The sequence below is a fragment of the Polistes fuscatus genome, unplaced genomic scaffold, assembly GCF_010416935.1.
Source record: "Polistes fuscatus isolate 324 unplaced genomic scaffold, CU_Pfus_HIC Scaffold38, whole genome shotgun sequence".
NCBI lineage: Eukaryota > Metazoa > Arthropoda > Insecta > Hymenoptera > Vespidae > Polistes > Polistes fuscatus.
This window is the reverse complement of record NW_025113116.1, coordinates 38,598-54,791: the sequence shown is the minus strand read 5'-3', so window position 1 is coordinate 54,791 and position 16,194 is coordinate 38,598. Positions and strand designations below refer to the sequence as shown.

Here is a 16,194-nt window from a genome sequence, read left to right as displayed (position 1 = left end):
TTTTAACAAATAAAGAAATATAAAGTTAACAAGTAAAGCAATAAAATAAAAAGATATTACTAATATATATATGTTAAATAAAATAAAAGCAATATAAGATTTTATTGAACGTAGCTATCAGAGAGTTGGCGAAAGAGTGTCGATCTTTTCCTCTATGGCGAGAAGATTTCCATTTTTGGCAACAATGTTCGAAGTTGCTATCGCAATTTTTGCCTACTCGACGACTCGCTTGCTCTTATTTTCTAGTTTCGACTTCGTTAGCCTCTCCTCGACGTCAGCTATCAAGTTTGCCGTTATGTAGGGGCTACGAACAAGGCACAACCTATGAAAACGTAGACGTCAGTTTATAATTTTTATATCTTATTTTAGATAGTTGAGCCGTGTTACGTCGAGAGTCGTCTCCCGGCAAATATTTCTATCGCACTTTTGAACAGATATTGACAAAAATGTCAGATATTATCTTTTGTAGAATCTTAATAATACAGGTTTCGCTGGTTTCAAGGTAACGATGCATTTCAGGTCAATATCTTTAACTATTACTGGATTATCTATTCGTACAACAAATTTTCTTAATAATGTAGCAACTATTCCCTTCATTTCGATCATTGCTAATGTCTGACCTGCAAAAGTGATATAAATGAATATGTATTTTGCAAATAACTGTTTCGAATATAAATTCAAGAATCTATAAAAATGTGGTATTACCTATGCAGTCTCTTCTTCCAGCACTGAATGGTAAAAAACATTTACGATCGTAATTGCCTGGTAAAAACCGATCGGGATTAAATGTTAAAGGGTCCTTCCAATATTTATCGTTTCTATGAAGTGTAAATATAGTAAGCAGTAGATCACAATCTTTCGGTATTACTACATTCTCGTCCACTAAATAAATTAAATAAACACATATAATTACTACATAAAACAATAATGCGAATGGTAAAAATATATACATGTAGTCAGGTAGTATATGTAGGAATACCTTTCACATCTTTTTGTAAAACTCGATCAAGGACAGGAGCAGGAGGAAAGAGTCGTAATGTCTCTTGATAACACGCTCCAAATACTTCATTTTTTTAATATCTTCAAGTGTAATAGGAACATTTTTGGGATTGCTTGAGCCGTACATTTGGTACAACTCTTCGTATATTCGTTGCTGCAATCAGAAATATATAATAAGAAAGAAATATAATAAAGAGAAAAATATAATAAAATGTTAGTATAAAAATATATGTAGGATTTTTAAATGGAAAAACAGTTTTATTACAAAACGCAGATCCTCTCTCTTACAACGCTCAATTAGTCCAGTCAACGCGGGCCATCTCCTTCAAATCTCAGGAAAGAAAGTGGAAACTTGATATAAGAGTAAATAGACGACGCTGAATCGAATGGTGCTTATTTTTTGAGGTGGAAAGTGCCGTTTTTGAGAAAAAGGGTAAAAAAGGGTCAAAAATAACTTTATCTTAGAATCTAGGCATTTAATCGAAAAAAGTTTCAAACAAAAGTTGTAGAGAATTGAAAAATACATAAAAAATGTTTATGAGTTATCTTCGTATTTTAAAAATAAGCGAATAAAATTGGATTGAAGATGGGAAAAAAATTGTAAGAGTGGGAGAAAGCAAGCTTATCCCTCCGTCGCGTTTTACACGCGAGCGAGCTTGTGTGCGTGCGAGCGTCCGTGTGCACTAATACACAAACGAAGGATTTCGGCAATCTTCGGGACTCTCGGTCTTGAATGAAAGTGCGAGTGAGAGAACAAACCAATATTTCTCTCTTTTTATTTATCATGCGATAACGAGTATTATTGTCCTTGGCCATCGATTGTTGAGCGTTCTGATATTTCTCTTTTTATATTTTTTCTTTCGGTAGCAAGAATTTTACGTCTTGGCCATCGAGCGTCGAGCGTTTTGTATACGAGTGCAAGTGAGAAAGAAAACCGATATTTCTCTCTTTCTATTTTTTCATTTTAGCCCAGTCAACGCGGGCCAAACCCGGAACTTTTCTTGTTTATGCTTCAAAATTTGACCTAAGGGTAAGTTGACGACGCTGAATCGAATGGTGCTAATTATAATAAAATCAGCAACCGGCATCTTGGGGAAAAAGGGTAAAAAAGGGTAAAATATAGCCTTATCTTAGAATCTAGGCATTTAATCGAAAAAAGTTTCAAACAAAAGTTGTAGAGAATTAAAATATACATAAAAAATGTTCTATGAGTTATCTTCGTATTTTCAAAAATAAGCGAATAAAATTGGATTGAAGATGGGAACAAAATTTTAAGAGTGGGAGAAGGCAAGCTTATCCCTCCGTCGCGTTTTACACGCGAGCGAGCTAGTATGCGTGCGAGCGTCCGTGTGCACTAATACACAAACGAAGGATCTTCGGCAATCTTCGGGACTCTCGGTCTTGAATGAAAGTGCGAGTGAGAGAACAAACCAATACTTCTCTCTTTTTATTTATCATGCGATAACGAGTATTATTGTCCTTGGCCATCGATTGTTGAGCCTTCTGATATTTCTCTTTTTATATTTTTTCTTTCGGTAGCGAGAATTTTACGTCTTGGCCATCGAGCGTCGAGCGTTTTGTATACGAGTGCGAGTGAGAAAGAAAACCGATATTTCTCTCTTTCTATTTTTTCTTTCGGTAGCGAGAATTTTTCGTTTTGGCCATCGTGCGTCGAGCGTTTTGTATATCTATATATATCGGCGTATAAGCGCGGCATTTTTAAATCGAATCTTGATGCTTATGGCACGCCGTTCTTTATTTATTGTCAAAAATAATGAACCTTGAGTAAAAAAAAAATAATTCATTTTAACAGAAACTATTATTATTTAGTTGAGAGTAAAAATAATGAATTAATTTTGTGTCTCGCCATAAAATTAATTAGAATAATTAATTGATATAAATTCTTTGCCTCACAAAAATTTATTTGTATATCAAATTGAATACGTATTCTCTTTAAGACGAAATTTAAAATTTAAATATTTTTCCTATTAAATTATGTATTTTATAAAATTTTAAATTACTGACTTTTTGTCTCGTAAAAATTTATTAGTGTATCAAACTAAATACATATTTGAAAAAGAAGAATTTTGTATCCACACATAAAATTAATTCAAGATATATATGAAAGGATATTCTAAAAACGTGGAATTTATTTTTGTCTATACATAATTTTAATTCATTTTATTATGTTATAAGAAAACAGTAATGCATTCTGATTCATCTTCGAAGTCTTAAGAATTGTACGAAAAAATTGAGCAATTATCAAGTGGTGCGTTAGCCTAAGTAGTAACGTCTTCGCTTCTCGCGCTGGTTTATTAACGTTCGATTCTTCGTGGGGGAATTATTTTTTTTATAAGTTTTTCTATCCTTAACAACGAGACGGTCAGTGAGTCCCACCTCAGATTTTTTTCAAATTTTGCACTAACGATATAAAATTTATTAAGAAATCAACATTATTACGCGAGTAATAAAATTACCAATTATAAATAAAATAATATCCAATAAATAACAAAAATTTATTTTTAACGAGCCGAAACGATACATTTTTTAGAAAAAACAAATTTTAACATGAGCACACATTATTTATTTATTTTCTTTTTTTTTTCTTTCTTTCTTTCTTTTTTTTCTTTCTTTTTTTTCTATCCTCTTTTTATCCTTCAATTTTTATTTTTTATTTTATTTTTAGTTTTCAATTTTAGTTTCTTTTTTTTTTTTCTTCATCATTAACATATCATCCGTTTGTCCCTACGATTTATTCCAAGCTAAGTCGACGATTTAACAACGTTGTTTATTTAACAATATTATTATTTTGTTATATTATATGATAAATCATTCTAATTTTAACCCATTAATTATTATTGTTCAATTTGTATTTTTCATATATATTTGTTTGTTTTGCGATTTATATATAACGAATGGGTTAATTTAAGAATAATTATATTCAAAAATTATAATTACGATTAAAAAAGAAAAATACTTCAACTAATCGATCGTTAACTCGAGTATCGCGAATTGTATTCGCATATATTCGCAACATTAATAATCTCTATCTAATATATTTATTAATTTCTTTTTTCATTATATCGTTTAATCATTGTTTCATTTTTTTTTTTATTATTTAGAAACCGGGAAAGTTTGTATGAACATTTTCTAATTAATCGTAACGGCTTTCTATATGGGGGGTGGAGGGGGGAGGGGGAAACACCGTTAATTTATAGAAAGTAGAATAAAATGAGGTCGTAAAAAGTTGTAAAAAACAGATCTGACAAAACGAGTATTTATTTATTTTTTTCTTTTTTCGTTGACGCGCCGGAGGGGTGGGTCTTTTTTTCGTCCCTCATTTTATTTTCTTTTTTCGATTTAATTTCTTTTCTTCGATTCGAGGAGTGCAAAACACGAGGAAGGGGGGGGACACGGTCTCTTTAACATCTAGGAAACGAGAAAACGAGATAAGAAATAATAAAACGATGACCCAGATTATAAAATGATTAATTATATATATATGTAATAAAATAAAAAAAAGAAAAAATATAAATAAATAAAATAAAATAATAATTCCCCCCCTTCGACCCCCAAGAAATCGTTATATTCGTTATTAGTTGGTTAATCATTTTCATTCGATATTTAATATCCTTAATTTTACGATCAATAATATTCACAACATTGTAATTATATTATTTATTAAAAAAAAAAAAAACATTGTTACGTGTTAATATCGATTCGATAGCAAATTCACGAAATTATGCCCCTAATTATTAAACGTTTCGTTATATTTCAATTAATACAATTCGCAAATTATTTTTATCATAAATACCACCACACATAAACGTACGCACATACACGCATAGACATATTCATAGATATCGTATTTTCCTATGTTGAAAATTGTAATTTTCGACGGGAAAAAACGAAAAATTATTATGAAAATAGATATATTATGAATTAGATTATTCTGATGACAAATATTGTTAAATGAAAAAGAAATTATTATATGGAAAAAATTATTATATGAAAATATAGAATTATTATAATATTTATTTATTCATATATATAATTATATTATATAATAAATATAAATAATAATAATAATAATAAACTAACACGTGCGTTTGTATAAAAAATCTGAACTGGGTGAGTGGGTGGGTGGTCACCTTGGTTGGTAGAGGAGGGGGATAGAAAAAAAGGAGGAAAAAAAATATTAAAGGAACGATTAACTCATCGTGTTACATTGTTACACCGTTACGTCATTTAAATGAAATCATTACACGTGTCTACCCCACCCCCCTATCCCCCCATTCCCATAGAAAACTGCACGCGTGTTTCGTTTGATGAATGCATCATGTTACTAATACATAATTCCTATTGAAAGTATTATAATAAACCCCCCCACCCCCCCAAAAAAAGAAAATTCATCCCACATTACTATTAAAATTAATAAAAAATAATTAAATAATAAATAAATAAAAAATATAATAATATATATTTTTCTTATGTTTTGTTTTCTTCTTCTTTTTTTCCTTTTTTTTTTCTTCTTTAAATTAATAATTAATAATAATTGTGTGTATATGTACGTGTGTTTGTGTGTGTATATATATATATGTAAAGGAAATGTATTCCTTTGATGTGTTGTCGCACTTCAAGCAGCTCTCGTTGGAAGGATCGATTAATAACATCGATAGAAAGAAATGATTGGGGATTGATAAACAAAGGAAGGGGAAGAATACAAGATAAAGGAGATGTGAAAAGGAGGACAGAATATTCGTTATAAATATAATTAAATAAACTGTTTAGAATAGGTGGGAATAATAAACTTTAATTGTCGTTTTTTGGTTTTCACGTAAGGGTATTTAGATATAGTGATTGATGTAATTAAATTATGTACATAATAAATAGCAATTTGAATTTTGGTTTTCAGAAAAACAAATTTTAGTTTATTGGTCAACCTCACTTAATGATAAGAGTTTTAGTCTTATATATATATATATATATATATGTATGTTGATGATGATCTAAATACAGAAGCGCATGAGATCAATGAAAAATGAATAAATAAATAGAAATAAGAAAATAAGATTGTAATTAGAAAGAAATTTGAATGAACAACGGACGTAGAAGATCTAATATGACGATTTGCGTTAACAAATTTATAAATAAATACAAAGGTTTCTTTTTTTTAATATGTTAAACGTTTGTTTTGAATAAGATTTTTTTTGGTCGTTCGCGCATTTGCATATACGAATTATAATAATAATAATAATATGCATAAATTATATTCTTAATTAATTAAATAATAATAATAAATAAATTGTTGAAATTTTTATATATTCCGATGATTATTAAATCGATATTAAATCTTTATCTCGTTGATTACCTCTTTTTACTCGTCCTATTTATCTTTTTTTTTCTTTTTCTTTTTCTTTTTCTTTTCTTTTCTTTTAAATAAAAAGAAAAATTACGTAATATTGTATTAAGAAGGGGGAAAAAAAGAAAGAGCTATTAAATTAATTTCTAACGATCGTTACAACGTAAATTATACCATTAACGATATTAATTTCGTTTATCTTGTGAATTAGAAATGAATTAATAACAGAATGACAGATATTTTATTTTAATTTGTTTTTTTTTTCTTTTTATTATTTTTAATCTTCGATCTAACACAACTGTCGACTTATCGAGGATAATAATTCGTAGAGAGATTCGGAGATTGAATAATAATTATTTAATCATTAAATTTAATATTATTAACAAATTTTTTATCCGTTCGTCCGATTCGATGGAAATAAATTCGTGGCTGACCATAAATAAACAAACCAAAAACAAACAAAAAATACGAAATAAATCTAAAATGCAAATAATTGAAAACAACGATAACGAATGAAAGTATTGCGAATTTAAATGATTCATTATATATTATTATTATTATTATTATTATTATTATTTATTATTATTATGATTAATTTAATTATCATATAAAAAAATTAAATATATTTTCTTTTTCTTTTTTTATTGAATCGAATTCGGACAAACACTATCCTGATGAATGAAAAAAAAAAAAATCATAAATAATTTAAAACGAAAAAAAGAAAAAAAGATTATATTCACGATTGGATAATTTGAATATAAATGTTAAATATAGAAAGAGGAAAATAATGAAAAGGTAAAGATAAGGATGATTTTATTTTGAGGTTAGTTCGAAAAATCATTTCTTTCATTTTTTTCCAACTGACATTTGGCTTCAAGATGTGTTCCACAAAATGTTTTATTTCATCTTAAAGAACAAACATTTAGACTTAATATGTGCTCACAATGATTTATTTTACCTTTCAGGATTAACATTTGGCATCAAGGTGTGTTCCAAAATGTTTTATTTCATTTTAAAGAACTAACATTTGGACTCAATATGTGTCCCCAATGATTTATTTTACCTTTCAGGATTAACATTTGGCATCAAGGTGTGTTCAAAATGATTTCATTCATATTTTTGATGTATCAACTGAAAAAGGGATGAAAAGAAAAATAGAAATATTATAAAGAGAATGTATTTTACGAATAAAAGAATCCGGAAGAAAAGAAAGGTCAAAATTACCTTTATTGAAATTTCTTAGATGTTACCCTATTGTACTAACTTTCACCAAATTTTGTTGGTCACATTTTCTCTTTTCCTTTTTTTCTATTTATCTCCAATACTTTATCCTACCCCATAGGAAAAATTTGCTTTCATTGTTTTTACTTTTCTAAATATTATTAATATTTTTATAAATATTCATTTGTTATTCTAAATCAATGTTATCTATTCCCATACTTTATCGTAAATAATTAACAGTTAAAATCACAGTTCACGAAGCATTGAAATCACTTGCTACACGTTCTTTCGTTAATGACATTCTTATCAGAAATATCAGATAAGAAATTTCTTCATATCGAAACGGACAATTGGAAACCCCTCTCATACACTAATGACGAAAATTTAAATTGGTAAATTGATATTTTTAAATCAAGAATAATATTATGTTAATTGAGAGAGAGAGACTAATATTTCTATGGGGTTTACGTTGATAGATGACATCAAGTTTATTTACACAACGTTTTATTCATTCGTTAAACAACGTTTATGATTCATTTACATCGATAATTATTTCTTAACATTAATGTAATCTATGGGAAAACATATATAGCTTTCATTTTATGGTATATATAACTCGTTGATAATTTTTCTAAGATATATCTAAATTTATAAGTATTAAAAAAGAATATATTTATATATATATTTATTTATTAATTCTGTAAATTCTGTAAATCATAAATATATATATATATCTACCGGAACACACACACACACACACACACATTTTGCTTAGTCAACTTGAATACCTTTTTTTTTAGTTCGACATCTATATCTAAGTTTGCTTCGTTGTAACGAAGTTTTTGTTAATTTTCGTTAATTGTTCTTAATCATTGCATTTATAAAAGTTTTATTCGTTACTATCGGTGAATTGTTTTCGTACCAACCAACTAAGCTCCTTTCCACACCTGATTCCGTATACTCATCATCTCATTACAACGGTTAAGTTCCACTTCCGGCCCAGATCCCGGGTAAAGTACTGGCTCTACAAGCTGACCCAAAATAGGGCATTTATTCTCTTTGCCGAGAAGACAGCAAGAAAGTCGGTATCGGAATGGAGAATTATAAAAATTGTTTTTCCTGGCAGTCCTCTTCTAGGACGTCACAAAAACTGGTATATATATATATATATATGTAGGATTCGTGAAAAAATTGGGCCGTTGGACAGACTGGACCGGGACTCGAACCCGGATCTTCCGCCTTCCGGGCGACTGCTCTTTAACCAATTGAGCTATCCAGGGCCCACCGTCCAATCTCCTCACGAACGCCTACTTAAGTGTTTGGCTTGGAGGTGCTCGCATCCCACATATATATATAACAAAAATATATGTAAAATAAATTTATATTATATTTATATTATATTATATATAATTATATATATAAAAAACTGCATAAAACGTTTTGTCTTTTATTAACCGATTTGTTAACATACGAAAAAGAAAAATCAGTCAATTTTGACCATGTCAGTTAAATTAACTAAAGGGTTTCATTTTAACCGACATAGGTGAGTGGAAAAGAGATAGAAATTTTAAATTAACGAAATGTTAAAAGACAGAAGTGGGGGATGGGGGTTGGGGGTGGGGGGTTTCATTTTAACCAAAATAGGTGAGTGGGAATATTAAATTAACAAAATATTAGGGGTGGGGATAAGAGTGGGGGTTTCATTTTAACCAACATAGATGAGTGGAAAAGAGATAGAAATATGGGACTAAAAATTTAGAGAAAAAAGGTGGGGATTTGTAGGAGTTTTCTATTTTTCCTATTGATTGATTTCAAACATAGGAATAGGACAAAGGGCTTAGGGGGTATAAAATCTGGCCGCTGAGGATTCGAATCTTCAGTATTTGGAAAACTGTGAGTTAGAGAATTTAGATTGAGATTTTGATTTAGAGAATATGTGACTTTTAAACATTGTTGATTCCACAATCATTAAACAGAAAACCAAAAAGGGTAAAGGGGAGAACAGAATAGAAGAAGAAGGAACGTCTGGTCAAAAAGGTATGTACAATTTTGTATAATTAATTATATTCAGTTTCGTTAAAAATTAGATTTCATTTCTCTCGTTTAGTTTCGTTTAAGTTTCGTTTAAGTTTAATTTAATTTAATTTAATTTAGTTTCTTCTTCTTCTTCTTGTTATTACGCGTAAATTTGTCCTAATCGTAATCGGTAATAGTGATTTTAGTTTTTTTTTTTTTTTTTTTTTTTTTTTTTTTTTTTTTTTTTTTTTTTAAATTGTGTCGAATAATTTGAAAAAGAATTATTCGTAGTTACATTTATTATTCATCGAGAAATAAATTGAATTATCCGTCTATGTGTGTGCGCGTGTCATTCGTGTGATCCGATAATTTTTCTTATTTCATTTAAAAAAAAATATTTTTTTTTTATAATCAAATGGAAGAAAAAAAAACGTTAAAATAGAAAACGGTATTAACGTAAAGGAATAAATTTCATTGAACGTATTCGAGTGATCCGATAATTTTTCTTATTTCATTTAAAAAAAAAAAATTTTTTTTTATAATCAAATGAAAGAAAAAAAACGTTAAAATAGAAAACAATATTAACGTAAAGGGAATAAGTTTCGTTTAACATAAAATAATTATCATTACTATCGTGTTATCTTTTCGTGAATAATTTTATTGCATTATTGTTGTATTAAATAATTAACGGTGATATAAAAAAAAAAAAAACGTGTAGAAAAAGTTAATTAATAATTAAAGGATTTTGGGTTAAAAATCGTTCAATTTCAATAATTCGTAATTTTGAATAGTAAAGAAATATTTTGTACAATGAAACAAAAAAAAAATAAGAATAAGAAGAAGAAACAACGGTGTTCATAAATCAATTAAATCGTAACCCTTTGCACTCGTTACTTAATACTTCGATTATTTAACTTATTATTATTACCGAATAGAAATAAAAATAGCAAATATAATTCGATACGCGTTTATTAAAGAGAACGTGTTAAAATATATTAATAATATTTAACAAAAAAATTTGAATAAACGAGGACGCGAATAAAATAAAATTAAATAAAATATAAGTGTGAAAAAAAAAAAAAAAAAAAAGAAAAAAAACTTAAAACGAGATAAAAGAGAGAAAAGGAAGAAAAAAAGAAAAAATTAGAATAATAAATAAAGCTTATCTTTTGTTTTTTTCTTTTTCTTAGATATACACGATAAAAAAAATGGGCTGGCATTAGAAGTGACTGCAAAAACAACGTATTTTGTAAGAAGGTTACAATCGTTATTGAAAGCGAAATCATTAACCAATGCAGAATCTAATTTGGGTAGTATTTTAACATTAGATACGCAATCATTGTATAATTGTCCAATAGAATACAATAACAAAAATTATGACACAATGTCGTTAAATATGTCAATGTGCGATAACAGAATTGTTGATAAAGAAAACAACCAATGCTTGATGAAAGTATTGGATAATGTTGATAATGAATTACTGAAAATTACAAGAAATGCGGATAACCTATTCGTAATATTATCAGCCTATATCCACACAATTTTTTATTTAATAGAAGCGGGTTATCCGCATTTCATTGATATTTATAATACAACAACAACGATCGTTTTCCCAAGTAGTTCGGATAATTCTCCATTATACGAACTCCGATGTCTGAAGTGTTTTAGATGGCATACCATGTATAAACACACGGTTTTAAATGACAACGAGAGGTGCATATCTCACAAACAGTACTTACAAAAAATTAGAAATACTGAGAAGAAAATGTGGCCATGTAAGTAACGTAGTAAGTAACGGTGTAAGTAACGTAGGTTGTGAAAAGACAACAAATCATGTCTGGGTTAAATTTGTACAAGAAAAAGACAATTTTAAAAATTATATCCAAACTAAACCCGCGAAGGAAAGGAAAGAATATTACGGGATTTACGGGTTGGATTGTGGCATGGTGTCGACTATAGAAGGGAAACCTTTATTATCGGATGTAGCCTTAGTGGACATTTACGGTAATGTCGTTTACTATACATATGTTAATATTCAAGGCGAAATTTCTAATAAAATGTGTAAAGAGAAATATGAACGAATTAGAAAGTCTACGAAAACTTTTGAAACGGTTAGAAACGAATTATTAGAATTAATAACTTCCGAAACGATATTAATTGGGCACGGGTTAGAAAACGATCTCCGTGCGTTAAAAATTATTCATTACAATGTTATTGATACTTCATTACTATTAAATAGAGAAAATGGATTTCCCTGTAAATACAAAGTACAGGATTTGATTAAATATTTTTTAAACAGGAAATACAAATCGGGGCACACTCGTCCGTCGAGGACGCATATGCTTCAATTAAATTAGTACTTATAAAATATTATGACGGTTTTAATAGCATATTATTAATTCCAGTTCAACAATAATAAAACAAATAATAGAAAAAAATAATGTGAAACAGAATAATATTCAAAGGGGGGAAACAAATTTTTAATCCGGATAAAACGATTCATAATCGATTAAAAAAATAATAATTTTTTTCATTATCCTGCATTTCATATCTATATATAGGAAAAAGCAAATTTATTATGTTTTTGTTAAATTCTTTTTTTCAGCATGCGATGGTTTGTTTATTAATTGTAATGAATTATTTGTAATGTATATCGGAACGTTTACTAAATCTCGTGACTTTTAATAAGTTTCAGATGTTATAATATTGTAAATATTTCTTCATGAATTGTCTCATATAGTTTTTCTAGACTTCGATTTTGTATATATTTGTGTATGTATATGTAGGAAATAGTTTTTTAACTATCTTTAAGTATCTACTCTGAAATTACTCTTTACTCTGATTTTGGTGCTCTACTCTTGCAACTTTTACTCTACTCTTTTAGTTCTTACTCTATTCTTCTAACTCTGATTTACTCTTTTAACTCTTACTCTACTCTTTTAACTCTTATACTCGTCGATACTCTTTCACACACTCGTTAATCTCACTCGTCTAACTCTTTTCTCTTAATATGCTCGCAGACTCCTCAATACTCTTTACTCTTAATACGCTCGTAGACTTTTCCTCCTCTGTACATTCTCTCGCCTTATATCCTTTCTTCCTTTTGTCTTTCCTGCATCCACGCTAAGCACATCCATACACGCATACTCTCTCATTCCCTAACCGAAAAACAACTTTTTACTTATACTAGATCGTTCTCGAACATTCACATTTCAACGTTTCTCGCTTCTATATTTATCCTACCATAAAGGAAGACATTTCTTATACTTCTGCCTAATTGAAAAACAAGTTTACTTATACTCGATATTCTTGAGTATTCATATTTCAATGTTTCTTACTTCTATATTTATCCTACAATAATTAAGGAAATTATTTCTTATGCCTTTACCTAGCTGAACAACAATTTTACTTATACTCGATTACTCTTGAATATTCATATTTTAACGTCTTTTGCTTCTATATTTATTCCAATCCCATACTCGGCCATTCTGCATGTACATTCGTCCTCGAATGTGTCTCTCTCTCTTTTTCCCACGCATTCATTCATCCATAACATCTTTCTCTAATTTCGCCTTTTATTTTACATTTAGTACCTCGCGCACTCTTAACATCCTTTGTCCTAACTTCATTTTATCTTACATTCTTTATCTTTTTATTCTCGCTCGCTTTCTAAGACGATACCGAATCTCGCTCGTCGAAGTCGTCTTAGTCGGATATAACCACGCGAATTTCGAAAAACTATCGACCACTACGAGAATATGACTACGAGAATTTTTCCCCGTGGAAGGAAGTGGTCCAAGATGGTCTACGTGATAGGTATCCAACGGTAGTTCGCCTTTATTAATGGGGTTATGCAAGCCCTCTAACCTCCCCTCTTTTTTCGCGGATAGAATACACTCTACACAATTGCGAATGACTCTTTCCAAGTTCGGTTGTAGCCCTGGATGCTAAGGGCATCCACCTGTGCCATCCTCCTACTCGATCGATGCTCTATATTATAATTAAACTCTTCAAGGGCTAATGCCCAACGCGCCACCCTCACGCATAAGTCCTTTTCACTACTTTAAAAGGAACACCCAATAGATAAACCCTAAACTTCCGTAGCGCTCTTACTATCGCGAGTACCTCTAATTCGTAACTCGCGTATTTGCTTTCCACCGGTGTTGTCTGTCCGCTCGCGTAATGTACCGGGTGTAATTCTCGTGTCATACTATCTCTCTGCATTAGAATTGTACCGAACCCGCGCGATGATGCGTCGGTATGCAATTCCGTCTCTACTCCGGCCTTATAAAATCTCAAGCAAGGATATTCGCGCAACTAAGCTTTTAGAGAATTAAACGCTGCTCTTTCTTCTTCTTTCTACTTCGAATTCTACATTTTTTCTCAGCAAATTAGTTAACGGGCGAGCAATTTCTGAGTACTTTGGAATGAATACGGAAGTACCCAGACAATCCTAGGAAACTCTGAACTTGCCGTACTGTACATGGTTCCGGAAAATCGCGTACCGCTTTAGTTTTCCGTTCCGTCGGAAAGACGTAACCGTTTTCTATGACGTGCCCTAAGAATTTACACTTTCTCCAGTTTATCGAAAGTCCCACTTCACTCGCAACTTTTAGCACCTTTTTTAACTTATTTAATCTGCTCTGTAAATCTTCCGACGGTGATAAGATCGTCCATATATGCAAACACTACTTTGTCATTAATTAGTTCTCTGAAAATCGCATTAATGTATCTCTGGAAAACAGCTGGCGAGTTACATAATCCAAAGGGAACTTTTAAAAATTCATAGTGCCCATCGGAAACTATAAGTGCCGTGAACTTTCGTGATTGCTCATCTACTGGTACACGAAAGAATCCATTTTTCAAATCTAACGTGCTGAATATCTTTGCACCCTTTAACGCGTCTAACTGGTCTTCAATCAGCGGTAGCGGATATCTGTCTCTTACTACTTTTCTATTTAGTTCTCGATAATCAACACATAATCGATTCGATCCGTCCCTTTTTTTTACTAAAACCACCGGACTCGCGTACTCCGATAGCGATGGTCTTACGATACCTTCTTTGATCTACTGCTCGATTTGCTTATTCGTCTCCTCTTTCTCTAAAGGAGATAGCAGTCGCGCTCTTCGGCTAACCGGTTCATCGTCTTTTAACACTATGAACTCCTACTTCCCGACTCTTTTTAGGAACGTACTCTCCTATTACTACTTCTACCCCCTCTCTAACACTCGGATCTGATATATGTGATAACTCTAACTCATTTGTTTGCACATCGATCGAAAAAACCTCCGGAACTTGTTCCGTTTTCCTAACCGGTTTTTTCGGTCCCATAAAAATTTCACCGTTCTTTATGTCATAATTTATAGTACGCAAGAAGTCAAGCCCTAATATCATGTTATGCTCTAAAAACTCATCTGCTATTACAAAAATAGTGATTGGGTAAACCTCATCGTCGACGTTCATTCTGGTTCGGAATTCGCCCATTGTCGGACTCACGCTCGTGCTGACTCCCTTGACCAAGATCTCTCCTGTCAAGGTCGGCGAATCCATCCTCCGATACTGGCTCCGGTTGATCATGGTGATATCGCTGCCTGTATACACCAGGGCTGATACGGCGTGACCTTGGATGTCCACTTGCTTCCAGATCTTGGGTCCTCCTACCGGTACCACCGTCGTTGCCGTCGCCGTGTTCTCTGCTACCGTGTTCACTTCGCGTGACTGCACCCTTCTCGGACACAATACCGCTCGATGCCCGCGCTCGTTGCATCTGATTCACTTAGGACCCTGTCCTCTCGTAGGGCACTCTGCGCCCACACGATTTGTCTCGCCACAATTGAAACAATGCCTGCGCCCCTGTGCCTCAAATGTTGTTGCCTCTGCCCGTGCGCAGCGTCCCTCCAACCGCTCATCATTCCAGTGCCATACCGAGCTGCTAGCGGCAGTGGTTCTCCCGCCGCTTCTTCTCTGTGCTACGGATGTGGTTCTCTCCCACAACGTAATGCTCGCGAAGGATCGAAGAAGATCATCTGTGGTTCGCGGTGCCTGAGCTCGCGCTAAATCTCTTAGCCATCGGTCGGGTATCCCCTGTACGATATAACCGACAAGTTCTTCTCCTCTCATTGCAGCTCTGTTCCCCAGGATGACATTTTGGTGGAGATATTGAGAAAATCACTCCGTCGGCTTCCACTTAAGCTCCTCGAAGCGCATTCGCGCTGCGAACATATCTTCTGGGTGGTAAAACATTCGTCTTAATTGTCGTAGCAGGTCATCCGCCGCTAACGACACTTATTCAGTAGTGGAGTGATACCACTCGATGCAATTAATAACCGTGTCTCCGTATCGGTTAGATTAAAATCAGATCTGACTGCTTGGAGCTTACTTTCCCAAATCTCGTAATTCGACGTACCGTCGTAATAGTCTATCATCTCCTTGATGTCCTTCATTGAGGCGGCGATGTTCTCTCTTCTCGGCGGCGCACTTCTTACAGGTATCTCGAAGTTTGGTCGACCTCTGATGCTTCCTAACTCCTCCGACAACTGTAGTATTTGGCGCTCCAGGGTTTCCATCCGCACTCTCCGTACGTTTCCGTCTGGAC

The 16,194-nt window shown here is 31.8% G+C and overlaps 1 protein-coding gene across 1 annotated transcript; it reads right to left on the bottom strand.

Annotated features, from left to right (window-relative positions):
* Positions 1-451: 451 nt before the first annotated feature.
* Positions 452-15,366, bottom strand: LOC122520497 (tryptophan N-monooxygenase CYP79A68-like). Its single transcript, XM_043640553.1, has 5 exons — positions 15,096-15,366; positions 14,794-14,983; positions 14,356-14,552; positions 706-882; positions 452-620 (listed from the first exon to the last, which is right to left on the bottom strand). The coding sequence occupies exons 1-5, from the start codon at positions 15,364-15,366 to the stop codon at positions 457-459; spliced, it is 999 nt and encodes a 332-aa protein (XP_043496488.1). The 3' UTR covers positions 452-456.
* Between the last annotated feature and the right edge of the window lie 828 nt (positions 15,367-16,194).

Bases quoted from the DNA above. Each gene is read 5' to 3' on its own strand.
- LOC122520497 (XM_043640553.1), bottom strand. From the start codon at position 15,366: ATGCAACGAGCGCGGGCATCGAGCGGTATTGTGTCCGAGAAGGGTGCA. The intron at 14,553-14,793 runs GTACGTTCCTAA...AGAACTAAATAG, and splicing joins GTAGAAGTAGTAATAGGAGA to AAAAGTAGTAAGAGACAGAT. The intron at 621-705 runs GTAATACCACAT...TCACTTTTGCAG, and splicing joins TGGAAGAAGAGACTGCATAG to GTCAGACATTAGCAATGATC.